The 20,381-nt window shown below is 51.0% G+C and overlaps 10 protein-coding genes across 10 annotated transcripts; 3 read left to right on the top strand and 7 right to left on the bottom strand.

The window, feature by feature from the left end:
* Window positions 1-362: 362 nt before the first annotated feature.
* Window positions 363-1,136, top strand: APUU_61246A (uncharacterized protein; the record flags this gene model as incomplete). The annotated part of the gene is made up of 5 exons (XM_041694567.1): window positions 363-449; window positions 501-558; window positions 616-794; window positions 854-953; window positions 997-1,136. The coding sequence occupies 5 exons, from the start codon at window positions 363-365 to the stop codon at window positions 1,134-1,136; spliced, it is 564 nt and encodes a 187-aa protein (XP_041560384.1).
* Window positions 1,137-1,226: 90 nt separating this feature from the next.
* On the bottom strand, window positions 1,227-2,761 carry APUU_61245S (CaiB/BaiF CoA transferase family protein; the record flags this gene model as incomplete). The annotated part of the gene is made up of 6 exons (XM_041694566.1): window positions 1,227-1,369; window positions 1,419-2,093; window positions 2,147-2,244; window positions 2,293-2,468; window positions 2,520-2,591; window positions 2,645-2,761. 6 exons carry the CDS (start codon window positions 2,759-2,761, stop codon window positions 1,227-1,229), a joined length of 1,281 nt encoding a protein of 426 aa, XP_041560383.1.
* A 223-nt stretch (window positions 2,762-2,984) lies between these two features.
* Window positions 2,985-4,299, top strand: APUU_61244A (acyl-CoA dehydrogenase family protein; the record flags this gene model as incomplete). The annotated part of the gene is made up of 2 exons (XM_041694565.1): window positions 2,985-3,005; window positions 3,049-4,299. 2 exons carry the CDS (start codon window positions 2,985-2,987, stop codon window positions 4,297-4,299), a joined length of 1,272 nt encoding a protein of 423 aa, XP_041560382.1.
* Window positions 4,300-5,217: 918 nt separating this feature from the next.
* APUU_61243A (uncharacterized protein) lies at window positions 5,218-6,823 on the top strand (the record flags this gene model as incomplete). Its single annotated transcript, XM_041694564.1, has 5 exons — window positions 5,218-5,316; window positions 5,366-5,627; window positions 5,677-5,868; window positions 5,928-6,319; window positions 6,398-6,823. 5 exons carry the CDS (start codon window positions 5,218-5,220, stop codon window positions 6,821-6,823), a joined length of 1,371 nt encoding a protein of 456 aa, XP_041560381.1.
* A 301-nt stretch (window positions 6,824-7,124) lies between these two features.
* APUU_61242S (DUF2855 family protein) lies at window positions 7,125-8,470 on the bottom strand (the record flags this gene model as incomplete). The annotated part of the gene is made up of 2 exons (XM_041694563.1): window positions 7,125-7,421; window positions 7,475-8,470. The coding sequence occupies 2 exons, from the start codon at window positions 8,468-8,470 to the stop codon at window positions 7,125-7,127; spliced, it is 1,293 nt and encodes a 430-aa protein (XP_041560380.1).
* A 556-nt stretch (window positions 8,471-9,026) lies between these two features.
* Window positions 9,027-10,562, bottom strand: APUU_61241S (MFS transporter; the record flags this gene model as incomplete). The annotated part of the gene is made up of 2 exons (XM_041694562.1): window positions 9,027-9,934; window positions 9,989-10,562. 2 exons carry the CDS (start codon window positions 10,560-10,562, stop codon window positions 9,027-9,029), a joined length of 1,482 nt encoding a protein of 493 aa, XP_041560379.1.
* A 382-nt stretch (window positions 10,563-10,944) lies between these two features.
* APUU_61240S (uncharacterized protein) lies at window positions 10,945-13,142 on the bottom strand (the record flags this gene model as incomplete). Its single annotated transcript, XM_041694561.1, has 4 exons — window positions 10,945-11,655; window positions 12,518-12,763; window positions 12,826-12,993; window positions 13,050-13,142. 4 exons carry the CDS (start codon window positions 13,140-13,142, stop codon window positions 10,945-10,947), a joined length of 1,218 nt encoding a protein of 405 aa, XP_041560378.1.
* A 2,186-nt stretch (window positions 13,143-15,328) lies between these two features.
* Window positions 15,329-16,208, bottom strand: APUU_61239S (uncharacterized protein; the record flags this gene model as incomplete). Its single annotated transcript, XM_041694560.1, has 3 exons — window positions 15,329-15,778; window positions 15,842-16,015; window positions 16,074-16,208. The coding sequence occupies 3 exons, from the start codon at window positions 16,206-16,208 to the stop codon at window positions 15,329-15,331; spliced, it is 759 nt and encodes a 252-aa protein (XP_041560377.1).
* A 1,124-nt stretch (window positions 16,209-17,332) lies between these two features.
* APUU_61238S (uncharacterized protein) lies at window positions 17,333-18,718 on the bottom strand (the record flags this gene model as incomplete). The annotated part of the gene is made up of 1 exon (XM_041694559.1): window positions 17,333-18,718. One exon carries the CDS (start codon window positions 18,716-18,718, stop codon window positions 17,333-17,335), a length of 1,386 nt encoding a protein of 461 aa, XP_041560376.1.
* Window positions 18,719-19,410: 692 nt separating this feature from the next.
* APUU_61237S (uncharacterized protein) lies at window positions 19,411-20,274 on the bottom strand (the record flags this gene model as incomplete). The annotated part of the gene is made up of 2 exons (XM_041694557.1): window positions 19,411-20,000; window positions 20,064-20,274. The coding sequence occupies 2 exons, from the start codon at window positions 20,272-20,274 to the stop codon at window positions 19,411-19,413; spliced, it is 801 nt and encodes a 266-aa protein (XP_041560375.1).
* Window positions 20,275-20,381: the final 107 nt, after the last annotated feature.

Below are 20,381 nucleotides of genomic sequence, written 5' to 3'. Positions count from 1 at the left end.
AGAAGGGCATCCGTCATATGGATTAATTAGGTCTGCACATTTCGTTGTGGCTTTATCTGCGGCGCCAAAAACAACAGTAGATCTGCAGAAACCATCAATCAGGAATGGCGGGTAATATAATATAATAATGCCATTCGCGGGGAAATACTGTTTCCTGGAGAAATGTCTACACGCTTTTGTTCAACGCAGCAGGCTGGACTCCGCATTTCTTCACAGTTCCTCAGGGCTGTCGCATTGCACTCCATATTGGGACTAGATCATCCTTAATATACCCAATACACATTGTATAAGTAATCGATGGGTCAAATCTTTTGTTCCAGGCCACTCTCTAAGCTTGATTTCATATAGAGCATCTGTTAAAAATGCTTTCGTCAATTACGGCTGTCATTCTGGCAGTTATACTGGGTGTCCACGGGCACGCCGTTGTGGAGGATCCGCCTCCTCGGAAGGTGAGTATCCTACTCTCTTCCCCATTGCAACTGTATACTAAGAGATAGTAGACAGGACCTGCCCATGAGGCAGCATGTGGATTAGCCGTAGTAGACGTGCTAGAGACAGGTCAGTAAAACCCGTACTCATTCATGGAGCATTCTATTATTGACAAATATGCCGCAGATATCGCCGGGCCTATAGAGAACGCAGTGGCAGAGGCTGACGAGGACTACAACTGCAATGCCTACCTTTGTCGGGGGTATCAGTTCGAGGACAATAGCGACAACGTCAAGGTCGTCAAGGGTGGCGACGTGCTTGACTTCCACATTAACTTGATTGCAGGTCACCATCCTGGATACGCGGTAGGCCCTTGTTCAGCTTCCTGATCCTCTTCATGCCTCTAACCGCGAACTGGTACCAGAACGTATCGATCGTTGAAACCGCGACAAACGAGATCATTGAGTCTCTGCGAACATGGGATAACTGGCCCGATCATCTCTCTGGTCCGCCGCGCGATGACAGTACGTCCAACTCCTTCTTTCTGGCAGCCTCTAATCCTTTTAGTTGACTACAATGTGACTATTCCAGTCTCGCTAGGATCGCCATGCGATGTGGCAGGGAACTGCGTGATACAGTGGTATTGGTATGCAAGCGGGAATGAACAGACATACGAAAGCTGTCAGGACTTCTATGTTGAGGTCTAATTCAAGTCGTATTCTTTTGGTGTTTCTTTAGTTAGAAATTGTCTTGTCCACTGCGTTCATTGCATCTCTATGCTATTTCCACTGCTTCATCTATATAGCTCCCTGCGCACGAAGACTCTTGACTTCCGATTCAGAACGCCCCATCTCTGCGAGAATATCGTCGGTATGTTCCCCAAGCCCTGGTGGCTGGGTGGCCCTGGTTGATTGAGAGTTATCGATTTTGACAGGCACCCCTGGCACGGAGTTAGCAATAGTGTCTTATACAGCCCAGTGGCAGCGTACCTGGAACATGAATCCTCCCATCCTCTGCATCAGAGTGCTGGATAGTTTGCACCATCCCTCGTGCTTTTGTCTGCGGATGCTCGAAAGCCTGCTCGATCGTATTAACCGGCCCATGAGGCATCCCACTGCCTTCGAAGACCTTCATCCACTCATCTGTCGACTTTTTCGCGAAGCAGTCCAGCAGTATCTCATTCAGTACATCACGATTTCTTACCCTCACATCGTTGTCTACAAACCGAGGATCATCAGCAATACTCTCATCTTCCAATCTCGCACATAACACCCGGAACTGCCGGTTATTAACTGCCCCAAGCATAAGCTCCGAATCCTTCGTCTTGAACACCCGGTAAGGAACAATGGTAGCATGAGCCGTTCCCCAGCGTTGTCCCTTTTTCGCCAGATTCAGCCAGGACATGCCGACATTGTTTAATATCGAGATGGTCGTTTCGAACAGCGACGCGTCGATCTTCTGCGCCTTTCCCGTTCGTGCCTTGGACACTAGAGCCGCGCATATCGCGCCGTGAAGGTATAGCCCAGTCGCCATGTCCATTAGCCCGACGCCAGGCTTTGTTGGCGGTCCATCTGGCTCGCCGGTTATGTGCAGAAGACCTGCCTCGGCGGCGGCGATTGCGTCGTACCCTGCGCGTTGGGCGAAGGGGCCTGTCGCTCCGTATCCTAAATCCATTAGGAACATATAGAGTCAGAGTTTGTAGGTGTAAAGATGGTACCTGATATACTGGCATGGATGATAGACGGGTTTGTCTCTGCAAAGACCTTGTAGCCCAGTCCCAGTTCCTCCAGCTTCCCCGGGATGAAGTTATCGACTCTGTACATGTTTAGCATCTGCATCGACGGAAGGCTCTGGAGGACGTACACTACATCTACGTCCTTGACAAGGTCGAGGATGATGCTCCGGCCAGCCTCGTGTTTGAGGTTCACCGCGATGGACCGCTTGTTGCGGTTGATCCCGTTGAAGTACAGCGACGTGTTCTTTGTACCTGGCTTCCAGACCTTCTCTTCGCCTTCCTCGCGCCATAATCGCGTGTCGTCCTGGATTGAACACGTTAGTGACTATACCCTAGCTTTAGATCAAATACTCACTCCTCCTTTGGGGTGCTCGACTTTGATCACGTCGGCGCCGTAGTCTGCTAGAATCTGGGTACAGAAGGGGCCCTAAGACAGTCAGTAACATAATACGGCCTATAGAATATGATCAATAGACATACAGCTAGAACTCGAGTCAAGTCAAGAATGCGGATTCCCTGTAGAGGACCATGTCTAGACGGAGCGGAATAGCATCGCAACGGGCGGGCGAATGCGCCATTTCGCAGTCTGCACCACATATTTCTACTAATCGAGCGCTTCATCATGTTACAGTTGGATTGATCCTCAGTCCATTGTGGAATATAAGCCGGCTATCTGGTCCCTCAACCCCGCATTGCCAGCTGTGATCCGCCGGGACATCGCTTGGTTCGGCTGTCGGTTAACAGACAGAATACACCGACCGACTGATAAATCACTACGTAGGGTGCAGACACTTAATGTGATCTAATATATATCTTGAAGATGTCGCTGTTATACAGACTTGTACGTATCCACCTCGTTTAACGGTCGTATCTAACAATGACAGACCCCCCGACTCGCCACCCCACCAAGACGCGCTCACAAGTCCATCCGCACCATCACCTCCAGAGCGCAGGAGTATCTCCAAAACCACAACCCAGACTACACCGACTCGCAGCGGACAGTGCGGGACGCAATCTCCAAGATATGCGCTCGCTTCCCCGACTCGTACTGGGGGGACCTCGACGCCCGCAAGCAATTCCCTGCCGACTTCCACGCCACGCTCGCCCGCGCCGGCTGGCTGGGGATATGCATGCCCACTGAGTACAACGGCTCGGCACTCGGTCTCTCCGAGGCGGCTGTGATGATGCAAACGATCTCCGAGTCCGGCGGGGGCATGACCGCCGCATCGTCGGTGCATATGAACATCTTCGGGCTCGAACCGGTGGTGAAATTCGGGACCCCCGAGCAGAAAGCCCGCTGGCTCACGCCCCTTATCGCCGGGGAAGAACGCGCTTGCTTCGGTGTCACAGAGCCGAATACAGGACTGGACACGCTGAAACTCCAATCTACGGCCCGCAAAGACGGAGAGCACTATATCCTCTCCGGGCAGAAGATCTGGATCTCGACCGCGCAGAACGCGCACAAGATCCTCATCCTGGTTCGCACGACGCCACTGTCAGACGTGAAGAAGCCATCGCAGGGTTTATCCTTATTCTACACAAACCTGGACCGCTCGGCGGTGGAGGTGCGTGAAATCCTGAAAATGGGACGCGGCGCTGTCGATACTAACGAGTTGTTCTTTGACAACTGGCGCGTTCCAGCGAGTGACCTTGTCGGCGCGGAGAACGAGGGCTTTAAGATGATCATGCATGGCATGAATGCAGAGCGGATCCTAATCGGTGCTGAAGCGCTAGGGCTGGGTTTTGCTGCGCTGCGTCGTGCGTCGCAGTATTCATCGGACCGCAGAGTCTTTGGCCGGCCGATTGGGATGAATCAGGGATTGCAGCATCCGATGGCGGATAGTTGGATGAAGCTTGAGGCGGCGCGGTTGATGATTTCGCAGGCGGCAAAGCTGTATGATGCCGGGTATGGCGATGGGGAGTACGCGAATGCTGGGAAATATTTAGCTGGTGAGGCGGCGTTTGAGGCGTGTGAGCGGGCTGTCCTGGCGCATGGGGGGATGGGATATGCCAGGGAATTCCATGTCGAGAGATACCTGAGAGAGGTGTGGATTCCGAGATTGGCGCCGGTGAGTCGTGAGATGATCTGTAATTACATTGGACAGAGGGTGCTGGGGCTTCCGAAGTCATATTAAATGTATGTCATTCCAGTTGGTTCTGCTCTTCCTATTACGGTGTATAGTATGATTCACCATTGTATACGCCCTTCAACGGGCAGGACCCAGCGATAATGGTGTCTTCTGGCCGTCTGGTGATATCTCTCTATATATTGGCCAGGAGGTATCTGTGAGGTATTACGTGGTGAGCTACATAATATATAATCCAGATCTATATAATACCGACCCGGACAGGACTGTTGAAAGGCATTATCGCAGACATCTTGATGGTCTCGCCATCTTAATCTTCTAGCCCTAGTAAGCTGCCTAGCTAGTAGTTAGTGACTGACTAGATATGTATGGCACAATCTTGCTGTATACGTTGAGACGGCTATTATAGAAGCTATCCAACAGGAAGATCCCAGATGGATGAATATTAGTTTTCTACTTCGCCTAGGATATTGTCTCGCCCGCATAAAGGCGCATGGGTGTCTTATATTGCTAATATATTTCCGGGAGACTGGAGCAAGGGCTGGCCCACAGCAACAATGCCAAGAATGCTGGATGCAAGGTATGAGCAGTTCATGATCCCTCGATTCCTCCAAAATTACATATAATTTAACTGTCCGCTGTTATACGGGAGTGTTTACCGACATTACTGTGATCCGCTCGCCCAACACCAAAACCCCATGTTTTAACCCATAATTCTCTTCAACTAGCTTACCAGGCTTGTCCATCATTCCGCTATACAAACTTCTTGTCTAATTCGCGGACGTCTCCAGCCTTCTTACTTGAGTCGATGATGCTATAAACTCGGGTCTGAGGTCTAATCCAAGTCCATCGTGGGCCCGTAACCCGGAATCTAACGCAAAGCACTGCCTTAATATTCTCTCGTGCCTAGTCCTTGCCCTGTTGATATTCTATTATTCCACGCAAACTATACCACAATCATCCAATATGAGTGACAAGAAAGATAATAACTGTCCATCTGATGGTGCGGTTACTGAAGATGCCGTCTTCGGCGTCATCTCCGAGGATGGTCCCAATTACCGCAACGTATGGTTAGCCCTTGATGTCTTTTGGCCGTAGGCTAATCAAGCCCCAGTTAGGACGGATGGGAACAGCAATTCTCATGATGAAGGCACAAATTGGGCTCGGTGTCCTGTCAATCCCCGAGGCTTTCAACGCATTGGGCCTCGTTCCGGGTATAGTTTGTTTAATTGTCATTGCAGTTGTAACAACCTGGTCTGGCTATATGGTTGGTGCCTTCAAACTAAATCACCGCGAGGTCTACGGTGTTGACGATGCTACTGGACTTATATTCGGCCCAATTGGGCGGGAGGTCCTGGGAGTCGGATTCTCTTTGTGTACGCTAACTACGCCTACTTGTCGAAACAGATGCTAATTGCGGCATAGTTCTGATCTTCTCTGGTGCATCGGGGATTCTGAGTCTCTCTATCGCACTGAACGCGATCTCAAGCCATGGAGCTTGCACCGCTGTCTTCGTTGCTGTTGCTGCTATTGTTGTTCTCGGTCTTGCCAGCATTCAGACCCTCGACCGTATAGGAAAGCTGGCTTGGATAGGCCTGGGATGCATGCTTACTTCCAGTACCTGACCCTCTATCCCTCTAGCCACGCAGATAATATCCCTGCTAACTGAATTATAGTCTTCATAGTGACAATCGCCGTCGGGATCCAGGACCGCCCTGAAGCTGCACCGCAAACAGGGCCCTGGTCCTCTGATTATAAGATCGTGAACTCGCCATCCTTCGCAAAGGGCATTGCAGCAATCTGCCAACTAACCTTTGCGTTCACCGGAACCCCATTCTTTTTCCCAATTGTTTGCGAGATGCGAGATCCTCGGCACTATACAAAGGCCCTGACCATCTGCCAGTCCGTCGTCACCGTTACCTACATCGCCATCGGCGTGGTGGTCTACTACTACTGCGGCTCCTATGTGTCCTCGCCTGCGCTGGGCTCGGCAGGGCACTTGATCAAACAGATTGCATATGGCATTGCACTCCCGGCGCTATTTGTTACCTCGACTATTAGTACTCATGTAGGCCACATCCATTCCATTCCATTCCTTCTATATCAGCGTCCATATCCCGTTGCCTCTCCTTCTAATGAGACACAGATGGCAAGCAAATACTTCTTCATCCGAATCATGCGCGGCTCGCGCCACCTCGCCGCAAACACGCCCGTGCACTGGCTCACCTGGCTCAGTTGCGTCGGCGCAGTAATCGCAGTTGCATACATCATCGCCAGCGCGATGCCGATCTTCGGTAGTCTCATTTCGCTTGTCGGTGCGCTGCTCGGGACGCTGCAGGTGTTCCAGCCGGCTGGGTTTATGTGGTTATATGATAACTGGAGCAGGGGTAGCGCTGGTCGGGGACAGCAATCGCTGAAGTGGATGTTTATGGTTGGGTTTAGTGTGTTTATGGTTGTCTTGGGCACCTTTTTGATGGTTGCGGGCACGTATGGCGCAGTGGTGGGCATTATTGATGGATTGAAGGCGGATGGGGCGGATGGGGCTTGGTCTTGTGCGGACAATTCTTCTTGACTCGGCCTTTAGTATAAATATCGGTGTTATATATATTTAATTCAGAGAAGTCGAACGCCTCAATCCGATTTTGGTTGTGTGCGGTCCCGATGAGGATATATATGTATGCATTGTCGGCCAGACCCACCAACAAAAGACAAAAAAAACAAAAAAGGGGTAGCAGAATGCCGATGAGTTTCCATTTGAAATAAAGGTAGAACCAGTCAAGAGGCGAATAACGCCCCAGTGAAGGTATGGATATGATTTATTGCAACAGTAGAATGCAACGCTAACACCTAGATCTGTACATGACCACAACAACTTAAACCCGGTATACTAAGGCTTCGCTTGGCCGGACCTTACTCTGGCATAATGCCTCCCAGCCCCCTTCCATCCCCTCCGTTCCGACTATCCCCCTGCCCCAGACAAGACTCAAATCGGGCGCCGCGCACTCGCGGTTCTTGAGCCAGTGATCCCACCGTTTTTGGAGCTCTTCATGGTAAAGGCCTAGGCCGCGGTGCCTTGCCGCGGTTTCTTGGATTGGAGATGTGTTCATCTGGAGCTTGTTGAGAGAGACGAAGTGCTCTTGCGAGGCCTGGAGTTCCTCCGGAGTGTAGACCTGCTCAATTTAGTTTGGAGATATCTAGGTTGAAGTAAAGGCATCCAACATACCTTTTGCTGATTCCCTACTGCCAGAACCGTAACCTTAATTGACTGCAACTCGGGCGTACTCTCAATAGACTTGACAAGGCCGTCCAACGCTCCATCCCGCGCCCCAAAGTCCGCAACAACGACCCTCTCAGGCCTCAGTCTCGCAATCCACCTCCCAGAAGAAACAACATCCTCATACGCAATCGCCCCAACCGGAAACTGTGGGATAAACTTCTCCGCAGCCTCCAAGATATCCTTCGGCTTCGACGTAACCTGCAAAAACGCTAACGGGCCCGTGTTCCGCGGCCTGCAGAAGAAATTATACGCCACCGTGCGCGCTGTCTTGGTCGACGCCGCCAAACTCACAAACACCGTCTTGGACAAATCCGCGTCCTCAACCGTCCACTCCTCGCTCTCAGTCAACGGATGCACCGGCGGATGATTCACCGGGTCCGGCGTGAAAACATACTCGCTCAATACATACCCGGCCATCATAATCGCGCCGACCGTAACATCCCACCCAAACTCCTCCAGATCCTTCCCACCCGTCTCAAACACCCTGTACCGATTATACAGGGCCATTAGACTGCTCCGGCGCGATGAAACCTCCCTCCAGTGCCCCCGTACCCCTGCCCCTGCCTCTGCCTCGGCGGGCCGTAGTTCCAGATCTACAGGAAGTGCCGATGTCGGCCAGAACCCGTAAAGCGTAGTCCCCGCGGGCAGATCAGGAATGGAACTGTCAGTCACGCTCGCAAGACCCCAGGCCGGCACGATGCCCCATTCTGAGGAGTCGTTGTATGGGGCCGGGGACGTGGGTGGGACGGGGTATGCATCCCACCAGTGCAGCCGGGTTCCGCCGCGGGCGTAGGAGAGGTTGTTAGAGGTCAGGCCCAGCAGGGTTGCGCGCACGCGCACAGAAGATGGTTTTAGGGGAGGGTTCTCCTGGGATGATGGGGTGGGGAGTGAGAAGGTTGCATGCTGGCTGTTGTTGGATTTGGAGACGACGTGGACGTCCATTATTCCTTATTATATCGAATTTGATGTGGGTGTGTTGAGAGGAGGGGAAGACTCAAGAGTGAAGACATTGCGCCCCACCCGATGCCACATTTGTCAGCAGTGCTGCATAGTTTCACTCACCAAGGTTGGTGAACCAGCAGTAACCTTGGGTGATGGCTATTATTCAGTTAAAGAATTACTCATCCGAGTAGGAGTAAATTATCAACAAAATTTGGAAATGGCTTGTCGGGTGTACTGAGTAAAGTGTGCTGTTCCTGGTACCTCTTGTGCACTCGGTTCCTGCAGGGGAATGGAGCCTGAGGCTGCAACCTACACTACTGGATAGACCCTTTTGACCATTAATATCTTACTGAACGAGAGCGATGTAGTGTTTGTACTGCATAAATGAAAGGCCGGCTATTTAAGCACCAGACGGGTTTGCCGAAAGAAGAAAACAAGGACAATAACCCCAGGTCCATGAACCTGCCAAGTAAGGGACACAATGAGACAAGGTTCGGAAAGTACATCCAAAGGCCCGAAGGAAAAGAAACACATCAGTCTACATCACAGAATCTATCTAGTAGCTAGACTGCGCCCGTGCCCTGAGTCTCGCCCCAAAGAACCACAGCACAAACGGCGCCGGCACCCCGAGGATAAGGCCCCCAAAAGCCAGGGCACTATTCGCCCAGCCATACCCCAGAACATGATACATGCGCGGCGCAAAAAGCGGAAACAGGAATGCCGTAAGACTGCGCAAGAACTGGGTGGCTGCGGACGCACTACTAGTATGGTCTGGGTAAGACTCCATCACATACGCCTGCAGGGGCATCGCGTTGCTCTGCATACCCAGCATGGTTATTGCTATGCCAAGATCGACAATGGCCCAGTGCAGACGGTATTGCGATACCCAGCCGTACATGAACAGACCGAGGGGGCCGAGGACTGCACCGAATAGAATTGTGGGTAGTCGCGCTTCTGGGGTATGGGGGCGCTGCCAGCGAACGGTCCAGCGGCGATATAGACCGTCCATTAGCCGCGAGGTGATCTGAGAACCTACGACTTCACCAAGCGCACAGGCCATGTAATGCAGTCCACTGAGTTGGACTGGTTGGCCGTAGTGTCGGGTCCAGAGCTGCGAGAAGGTCGACATGACGATGTAGAGGATGCCGTAGTCAAACGCCGCAATGACCGAGGAAATCTGGACGATGGGATGGAATACGAGCAGACGGAGGGGCCGTATCAACGCTCGTCCAAGAACCGCCCAGGGGGATTTGTCTCCATGGAGGCGCTCGTCTAGAGTCTGATAGCGCCTTTCACCGGTCTCGCGGCGAAGTCGCTCAGCTCGAGACCTGAGAATCAGCGGCCCGTACGTTTCACGGAACACGCTGAACGAAACCAGGATCATCACGGCCTGGAAGACAGACGTAGACCAGAATATCCAGCGCCAGGTGGTACGACCAGCCATGAAGCCGCCGATTATGGGGCCTATCGAACGGTTAGTTCATCATCATTATCATCCTTTTGGAGATGGATGCATACCAACAGCGGCGCCGAGCAAGGGAATAAGCAGGTAAACACCGAGAGAGCGGCCGCGCTGCTCAGGTCGCCAGACGTCCGACAGAACACCAGACGCGAGAGCATAAATAGCACTAGCCCCGAAGCCAGCAAGAAAGCGAGATGCGATCAACACCTGCTTGGTGTTTGCAAACCCACAGACCAGATTCCAGACCAAAAACCAGATATTGGACGCGTGAAGGATGTGTTTCCGGCCGTAGACCTCAGACAAGGGCCCGATAAATAGCGGCCCGATCGCGGTCGCCAGCAGGTAGATCGAGAGGGCCATGGCGGACTCAGCGGAGTTCATATCGAGCTCTGCTGCCATCGTTGACAGTGCGGGCGCTACGATGGTGGAGACCATGATGCGGTTGAAGCCAGTGGTTGCGAGGACATCGGTGACAGCCCATTTGCGCCCGGTGGGCCAGTCTTTGGGGTTGTCAGTGTCATACGGCTCTGCAAAGACGACTAGGAACCGGTCGCTGTCTTTGCTGGCATTGCTCTGGATCGCGGCCAGCTCGACGTCCGTTGGGGGAACAGGGGTGATGGCGTCTGGCATTGCTGAGAGGCTGTCTTAAAGAACTAATCCGGGCCTGTGATTGTGTTAGAACGTGAATTGGGCCTGGGATTGTGTTAGAGAAAGTGAATCCGGGCCTGGGAATTACAGGCTCTTAACCATACAATCAGATTAGATGATCAGATAAAGATCAGATAAGATGACGGTGTTGCAATCCGGAACAACCGGCAATAATCAGGCAGAGTGAGCACTAGCAGCTGGGTTGCCTACTTAACAAATAAAGGAATACATGAACATTACAGTTGTTTTATGACTGTTATTATAGCGGATGCTAGGCGCCAGGGGGAAAAGTAATCTAAGAACAGCGCAACATCGAACAAAACAAAGGGCAACAGGACAAACAGATGTTAGAAGTCCATCTTTCCTATACCGGTGGGGCCAGACCGTAATACTCGCTCACAGGATCTTGATACTCAGCAATGTCGATAACTGGCAGGTTTTTCGGAAGCCGACCATCTGCAATTAGTCGCTCGCGCAGCAACAGGATCTCGCGGTACATATGTATCGCGTAATACTCGTCGCGGCGATTGTAGCAGGCCCACGCAGCTCGAAGCTCCGGCCGCAGGCACTTCGTGAACATGGCATCGTCCCTTAAGGCCATTTTCATGTCGCACCATCTGTCGGAAAGGTCTTCATCATGCTCGAAATCCCGACAAAATAGCCACAGTACAGACTCGGTAAAAGAATCCGGGTTTAAGATCTTGACAGGATAACGGCGCCTCCAAGCTCCAGATGGCCCATTCTCAGCTGCAGCTGGAAGGGTACGGTCAGTAGTGAGCATCAGGTCTGCATCGTCATCGGCAGGTGGCCCTGGCTGTATTTCGGGGAGCCAGGGGATAATGTTGGACTGTGGTAAAAGATGAACGACAAAGTCATCTTTCATGTGGAAGTGAGAGACGCCAACCGCATGAAATCGGTTCCACGCTACAATGACCTCCGCGGGGTGATTTACACCAGGAGTCCGGTCGTTGGTTAGCTCATTACAGGACGGATCCGTGCATTTGGCGTATCCAGAAGTGACCAGTAAGTCGGCAGCTGCTTTGATATACTTTTGGGGAATGACGAATTCGAGTTCCTATTATGCGCGCAATTAGTGACCTCTGCTCTCGAAGGGGAAAATGAAAGAGATTAACCGGAAATCTAAAGGTTTTCTGAATGGCACTGAGTGGAGCCCATCCCCAGAGAACATAGCCGATTGGGTTTGTCGCTTTGTCAAATGTGTATGCAATGAATTCTGGGCTTGCAGCCATATCGTTAGATCCAGGAGTTGAGTGTTGGTTTTCTTTTGTTTGGTGAAACGCAGGGGCTATTTGGGAATAGAACAACGCGGATAGTTAGGGCAAGAGTATCTGCGTGGGACTGGGCTATTTATGTTTCTGTGTCTCCATATATTAACAATTCTTCCCTCATGGATTCCCCGTTTGGTCAGGCCTTGATCCTACAACGAAGGGATGCCCTTTCTGAATATAGTCACCATTTCTACTAGTCCTGAAAGAGAAAGCCGGGCGTTTCAAGACAAGAAAGCGACCCAGGAGTAATAAAGAAACTATCCTGCTCCAAGGTGTTCCCTTGAAACGTGTCGAAGGTGGAGGTTTAGGTATAAATGCCTGGCTCACGCAAAGAAACAAGAGGATATTCCTGGTATAATAGTCTCTTTTTACCGGCTTTGGGGCCCTTTCAGTCGAGTGAACTACCTATCCGGAGAGTTCAAATAGCAACAAGATGAAACGAAAACTGCTACATACAAAGAGCCCCCCCAGACGCAAATGGTGTGATCACACGTCGTACTGTGTCCAAGTACATCGGGAACATGCTTCCTGAGATCACTGCTAAATAAAAAAACGAGCTGACCTTGCAAGCACACGATCCAACATCGGAGCTCCCCTTGGAACAATACGAGACTTCCACCAAAGCCTGGATTTCCCAGAATGACACACGAAACCGGTCAGATGTCCTAGCACAAGTTCTCGCTGCGTATCTGAAAACATCAACAAAGGGGAGTCCGGTGTGATAATGCGTTTTGCAAGACGAGTAATGGTAGGCCCAAGAACGGGATCGTCAATGTCGGTTCCCGCGGCGACTTCGAAGATGCCGAGTGCTATCAAATCAAGTGAGTCGGCGATTGCAGAATCAAAGTTGGATCTGGCCTGGGCAAGCGGTACCATGGGAGGTCGGTATGGCAACTATAATCAATGTTAACATCACAAGCGCGTCAATCTCGGGAGCGCAGGTTGATAGTCCTCACCGTGGATGCATCAATGAAAGTAATTCGGGTTCCGTTCCACTTGTCAATGATTGTTTGTCCAGGTGGCTGAGTGTCGATAAAGCGTTGGCTGGCCATAAGATCGGCCATAAGGCTGGCCGGGTTCTGAACCCTGGTTTTGTCGTCCAAGTTGAGGCATACTTCGATCACCTGCCCCAGGAGGATGTGTTAGAGATCAGATATGAAACGTAAATTGGGAAACTGACATTGGGGGTTGGAGTGTTGGGCAAGTGGTGAGCCTCAGCAAAACGACCCAGAAAGAGGACTTCACCGGTGGCGAACCAGTCCCAAAAAGACATGTCGTCAAGCAGCGCAGTTGCTGTATTACGGATTGCGGGCCGGTTGGCCCTGCTGAATGAGCTAAGGTATGAATTAGAATGCAGGGAAGCAGGGTTAAGAATGTTTCCATTATCAACCTGGGACAGGGTCAATGGCAAGTCTTTATACCTTGCAAAGCTCGAGCAGTTTCACTCTGCATTCTTGCAACAGAGCATCCCCCCCCTCCCCCCCGCTGGACGTAGTTCACGGTCATTTCAATGGAGTATACAAGCATTTCACTTTCCTTGTGCCAGAATGTCTCTTCTGGAATCCGCAGTCATAAGAAAGAGACACTACAAAGTAGATCCCGGGCACATCAGGATTGCAGGCGATGGCACCCGGCAGTGGAAGGTTCACCCTGGTCTCAGGAACCTCCCACGGTCCGTCAGCATGGCTAGCCTTTACCAAGTTTATGGCGACAAGACAACGCCTTCTAGAATATTCGATCGCCGCATCCTTGCGCCTATGAATGCAATAACGAGCATGATAGGGTAAGGGTGCGCGTATAGACCTGACCAGTCTACATTTATTGGGTATAGAATTCGGACACAGGAAGCAGGCCGGATCAAACATTTCTGCATATCGCAAATTATGTGGGCCGGGCCTCACTGGTATCGGCGACTATCAATTTCCCAAAGAGAAACAGAGACAATATAACACGCACGACTGGAGGTGTCTCTGGAATCAATACCCTGGGAACAATCCTGAGAGAGATATCTCAGTCGAATATGGTTCCGTCTGTCTGTTTCCGTCCATATGCCACCGGGGACGCCGAGACATGGCTCACTTAGCGTCCTGGGCGTGGTTGAACTGAGGTGATAATGGCCATAGATAGGCAGGATGTCTGCAACCCGGTAAGCTGTCGGCTCAGCCCTATTTATCTATTTCATCAAACCTGTACATACTGCGCACAGTAGAAGAGAATACATGGTAGTACCGGAATTTGCCCGCTTAGATCCGTACGCGGATACCAGGGGGCCGGCCTGGGTGATCCTGTGTAACAGTGATGCAGAGGGTGAGCAAAAGCCCCGAAAGTGTATCCCAGCCAGTCAGATGGCAGCCAAGCAAATCTCTCACCCGAACCTGGCCCGAAGGAAAGCTCTAAGTCAAAGTGATGCTCACGAGGATGGACCGAGACGCTAAATAAATCATCCTTCCCTGACACCGCATCACACCAAGCAGCGAATGGATCCCGTGAGCTGACTTGGATTGCCCGTTCCTGAAAATCAACAAAAGAAAGACGTCAAGCTGGGATTGGCGGGTGGCCCCACAACAGCTCTGGCGCAGGGGCTGCACTTTGCGTCTCTGAGTGAACTCAATATTTTGTTACACAGGCTGCTTCCTCGCAATTTCCTTCCTGACACCCCCTCAGCTTCTGTGAACATTAGTGATGACGGGCTTGCGATCCGGCCTAAAGCAATGAAACAAACCGCCCAGGGGACTAAGGGTGAAGCGCGACTGAATCTATTCTCTAAAGTACGAAATTAGCCAATAATGTTATATGATATCCTTAATTCACTTAGCTATGTCTACATTTAGATGCTTATTAAAGCTGTTAATTACTAACGGAGATACTGTTGCAACCGGAATTGTCGGCAAGCTAAGGACTGACAGTTCAATACTCAAATTAACAAAGGAAGGCTCATTGTGTATGCCATAAGAGGACAGGATGGGGTGTTAAGTACGCCTTACCAGCCCAGCCAACAACGCCATGAAGAGGACTGACCAATGGACCAATCACGAACGTCGATTTTGGGTGCGTTCCGTGGCAGCGAACGACCTGCAATCAGCCGCTCACACAGCACAATCAGTTGATGAGACAGATGCAGCTTGCAGTGCGTTGTCGAACAGATATGACAGAGTCGCCGCCAGCCTAGCGCCAACTGCAGGTTCCGAGTCCATGTTATTGGCTAATTCTGTCGCTGTTTGCTGTTTTTGGTGGTTGATAGTATAGCATGGAAGAAGGAAACAGAACAGGAACAGAACTGCAGCATTTATATCCCGTCAGTTCGTTAATGCTACAAGCTCCACTGTGGAACCTGTCGTTTTCTTACAGGCATTTCTCGGCTATTGGAACATGGGGAAAAACTTCACTAGTTGCCTTATGTGCTGCTGAGGAGCGTACAAGGGTTGGATAAAGACAAACATCCCCTCCAAACAACCGCGGCTAGGATGGATGGAACTTGATACAGCATCCGTGAGCAAAAAGCGGAAGCCCAATTAAAGGGACAATAAAAAGTGGAAGAACAAAACGTAAGAAGAAAACAGAAAGTGAACGAGGGCTGAGGCTCGCACGTGGACGATCGGGCATCAGTCCTCTCCATATAATGTGATCTCTCCACCATGACAGGTCATGGTCAGAGTATCCCACGAACCCCGGAAGGGCATCCAAGACGACTCGACGTTGGCGGTCTGCCAACTCCAGCTTAGGAGAATGCGCTGTGATCAGGGACTCTGCAAGACGGATTGCGTGGCTCCTAACAGCCTTTTCGTACAAATCGTGCTCATTTGACACCGCGTGGATAGCGAGACATAGCGTGTCAATCTTGCTCGTTATTCCGGAGTCCAGGTTGTTGGCGACTTCGGCCAGGGGCACCAAGGGAGGCGTGAAGGGTAGCTGTGAAAATTGTTATCATGCAAACGGTCTAGTACCGGAGAGCCCACGCTTCATGCTACTCACCCTGCTAGGGGGCATCAGGGTTATACGCGAATTGGGCGTTATGTCCGCGACAATATCAGGCGTGTCCACCTCGAAGAAACGGTCGGGAAACGAGGTGCACAGATCCTCGCCGAGATTTTCCGGTGGGTTCTGTAGTTGGTCTTGGTCGTCCAGCTCGAGGCATATGCCGATATTCTGTGGGAAGATAGGGTTAGTTAGGCGCCAGACATCCTATGCAAGGTGGATAACTGACCCGGAAGGGGTAGTCTGTTTCCGTAAGATCAAGGTGATGTTGCTCTGCGAAACGTCCCACGAACAGGACCCGAGCGTTTGCAAACCGTTTCAACGTCATCATGTGTTGGATAACAAACTCCGCAGACCGGCGCATGTTGGCATGGTTCCTGGTTGCGGATAATACAGCCATGTTCAGAGGTAGGAGGCAAGGAGTGCAGCGGTGGGATCCTTCCGCGATGAACGTAGGAGGCCTTTATAATTGCAGCATGTGGAAGCCGTAGGAGCCTGGACGCCATTTGAACGCCTCTGAATCTAGTATACGATAGTTTGCCTTTGTGCTAAGTATAAGTACTGCACTCCGGTATACGGACCTGATTGGCCATCATTCGCTCACTGAGACATGGAACAGCACTGCTCTCTTTGATGACCGAACAATTGGCCAACAAAGAAAAGGTTTTAATTGTCATCAGCGAGCCAAGCCGATCTCCGTGGTCCATTCCAAGCAAAGAGGCTGGACAAGGAAATGGATGTCTCGGCCACACGGCATGCTGCATCCCAGGTGGCCGTACAGAAAAGGCGCCCAACGCAACAGCTTCCAGTCCACCCCGTTGATCCCGCCTGTCATAGCCTTACAGAGAGTCCCTGCTATTTGTGACCAATTAGACAAGTTTAACCTATATTTATCTACCGAACGGGGTCCGCGGTATGACCCTGCCGCAGTATGGCGAGCCCTAACCAACATGATCACCCCAAAAAGCGCCAAAGCCATGTGGAAAGCGTAAGAGTCCCGACGCAAGGGCTAGCCTAGCGCCATCGCGTTGGCTTGGGTAGTCATTAGGGCCTGCTAGACTTTGCGTTCTGGGGTAGATGTAATCTGTTCTGACACAGGCTGCTGTAATTTCCATAGACGGTGCTCTCTGGTTAGTGAGAGGCGTTCTGTATGCCTCGTGTAGTCTTAATCGGTAGACAAAGCAGTATTCGTTATATTTTATATGTGGCTTAATTCCCTGATTATTTTTTTTATTACTACTTTTCTGAGAATGTGACAGGTACGTCCTCTAGTTACCGTTACTTGAGGTAGACAATGATGAGATAATTAAATAAAACACATAGACAGCTACTAGAACATTCAGCAAAAGTCAAGTAATCCGGATAGCGTAAGGATACTTGGCATAGTGAAACTGTCCTCAATCTTACAACATGGCAACTTTCAAACCACCCGCCATGCCAACTCGGATGCAATGACGGTACAGTCGCTTCGATATACGCCGGAATCAATCAATAGCTGATGTCGCGCATTACAAACTCAACTCCGCTCGATCCACAGGCATCGCTCAGAAGAGCCATAACAGGCTTCAATTCTGGACGAATAACGTCGTTGGGCGAATCATTTTCCGGATCTAGAAAGAATCCGCCAATCTCTAGGCTTTCTAGAAGTGAGAAATTACCCATGCCGTTTCGCAAGATGTCCCCAAGCTGTTCAACCATATTTTTCACGTTCGGACACTCGTCGAAGTTCTCAATTGTCAACGATACTAGGGATGCTGGCAGCACGGAAAAGAGGTGGTTTTTTGAGACTTTCCCCTCGCGGTCCCAGTCGAGGAGATTAGTGGCACGAAGTCGCAGGTCTTTCAGAACAGCGAAGTTTGACAGTGAGCCGAAAAATGCATTCTCAGACGGCTCGTCTTCCACCTCAGCGTTGTATACATGGAGTTTGACGAGGGTATCTTTGTGGTGGAGCAGGGTTTTAAAGATGGCTGGCGGGTTGCAAGATTCCCCCCATTCAGCCAAAAATATGTGCTCATAGACAAAGGACTGAAGATTTTCGCAGGCAATCACGAAGCTCGAAAACCCATTCGTCGAGTTGCTGTTATAGAAGGCGATATCGGTTACCTTGGAGAAAGCCCCAAGCTTGGTGATTCTAGAGACTTCGTCGTCATCTGCAAAGTCCGCAACCCCGTAACAGGAGAACTGTCGCAGGGACGGGAATCGGAAGGAATTGACAATATCACATGCCTTGATGAGAGTATCATCGTACTCCCATTCCTGAATTGAGATGCTTCTGAGTCGGGTAAACGCGGGGCGGGTGTCAAATGGCTTTTCATGGTTCAACGCTCTGCTGAAAACTTTCTGGGTGTATTTTTCTGAAGGATGCCATTCGATGTTCAGCGTCTCAAGATTGGGCACCAAAATGAGCAGGACCGCACGCCAAGCATCCTTGGTATACAAACCCCATTCATCAGTGGACTTCTCTTCAAGGTAATCAAGCCAGGCACCTTCGCTATACAAATCCGATGCTTCAGTGGACTTCCCTTCAAGGTTATCACGCCACTTCACCAGTTCCTCCTCCGTATGGGCGATGCGTTGCAGGGCACGAGTCAAAAGTTCTCGGTCAAAACGAACCTTTCGTGAGTGTCTGCAACGGCCCACAGTCAGTGACAGGGAGCGTACTGCTGCTCCGCATCTAGGTTGCTGAAGTAGGGTATGAACCAAGCAGCTGAGGGTCCATTCACAAGTGGAGTTCAAGGAGATTGAATTAAACGCGTAAGGAAGCAAAATTTTGCGGAAGTGGCGGCAAGAGGCCGCAAGGTGCACGCGGTCCTTCTGGTCACCAAGGAAGTCGGTGATGCCAATGAGAACTTTGTTCGGGAGCGATGCCAACATAGCGGTATTGTACACAGCCAGCCGCCTTGATGACTCGTTATGGCCATTGGGGAACGGAGAGGGCAGGATGGTTGGTGACTTTGTGTTGTGGATGGGAGCGGAAGGTTGAGGAACACTGGGGGTGGAAAGCGCTCACTTTCCGTGACGGTCTCAGCTAGGATAATATTAGCTCCAGGAGCCTACAGCTTCTCTACGGGTCTTGGTCAGTCATGCCCTACTACCATGCCGCGTTACAATGATTAAACTCACCAAGATCTATCAATGTCCTTCGTTCGGCTTGTTATGAAACCCATAAGCAAAAGGCTGTTCTGCCCATATAGTAATTGGTATTCCCCTTGAGCTACTAGCCAACCGTGATAATAGTCTCCTAGTCTCCTAAATTCATGTTTCATGACTTTGCATATTCCTCGCGTCCTGTCCTTCTGGGTTAATGTAGACGTAATCTCGTCACTCGCGGCATATATCACCCACTGTGAACAACCTCTGGTGTGGGTTTTGCACTGGTTGAAGCTGGTGATTGCCCGTCCGCAGGCTCTCCTCGTATACAGTATGCTAGACCAGGCCTTAAGTTGGAGCAGTCCTCCTTCAGGCTCGGGTTCCAAAGCCTAATATCCTCGACAGAAATTCCATATACAGATGCGATTCGATTACAGCTATCCCCGGATTGAACGACATACCACTGGACGATCTAGTCAGTGTTGCTCTATCAGGGGAAAGGGAAGGAGTGGGCCAACCTCATAGCACTGCGAAGTTGTCCCACTCGGGGTTGGCGCAGGGGCAGTATTGTAAGCGGAGGTCACAGTAGTGGTGGTTGTTTGGTCCCAGTCCAAGGTAGGCGAGACGCAATAATACAGACCCGGCACGAGATTGGTACAATCTGCATTGATGGAAGGGTTGATGGCCTTGAAAAGATCGAGGTCTATGCTAAATCGATCTGAGATGGAGTTGCAGTAGTCACCCGACCTGATCTGGTAGTACTGGCCGCAGCGCGTAGTCGTTCCTTTTGGGACAGTTCCTGGGGGATTGACTATCTCTGTGGCGTAGTCCCGCGCACGCAGAGTTGCTGTTATAAATGTTGTTGTTGGGCTCGGACTGGCGCGCGGTTCGGCGACGCATACTTGATCTCCCGCTAGGAGGTTCGTACATTCTTCATTGAGGAACTCGTTCCATGCGAAAAGTTGATCAACGCCAATATGGGTGACTTGTGCGATTTCCACACATGTAGCACCAAGGAGAACCGGGTAGAGGTCACAGGACTCCGGTATGCACAGTGTCTGACCAGCTATTTATCCATTAGAAACCATTAGCTCGTTATGAATGGGAAGCATGCCGCGCAAATCCGAACAGTCCGGCTGCACATCATTCAACCAGACCAATGAACCCCGTGGGACGCGGTGGGCTCTAGCGATTCTTGCACATGTGTCTCCCAATGTGACCGTGTATGTTCTGCTTGTCAGGCATTCTGCCGCGGCCACATCGGTGTTGAGAGATGTCGCACCGCTCTGCGGGAGAAGGGAGAGAACGGAGACCACGTAGGCGGCAGATATAATGGCCATGGCTGCTACCAGAAATTGTTATTTCGCCGATGAACTTTCTGCTGTCTGGGCGATGGCAGCGTGGACAGCGACGCCTTTTAAGTGGCCACGATTAATACTCAACCTGT

Source organism: Aspergillus puulaauensis, chromosome 6 (genome assembly GCF_016861865.1).
Source record: "Aspergillus puulaauensis MK2 DNA, chromosome 6, nearly complete sequence".
NCBI classification, from domain to species: Eukaryota; Fungi; Ascomycota; class Eurotiomycetes; order Eurotiales; family Aspergillaceae; genus Aspergillus; species Aspergillus puulaauensis.
This window is presented reverse-complemented; position numbering and strand designations above follow the sequence as displayed.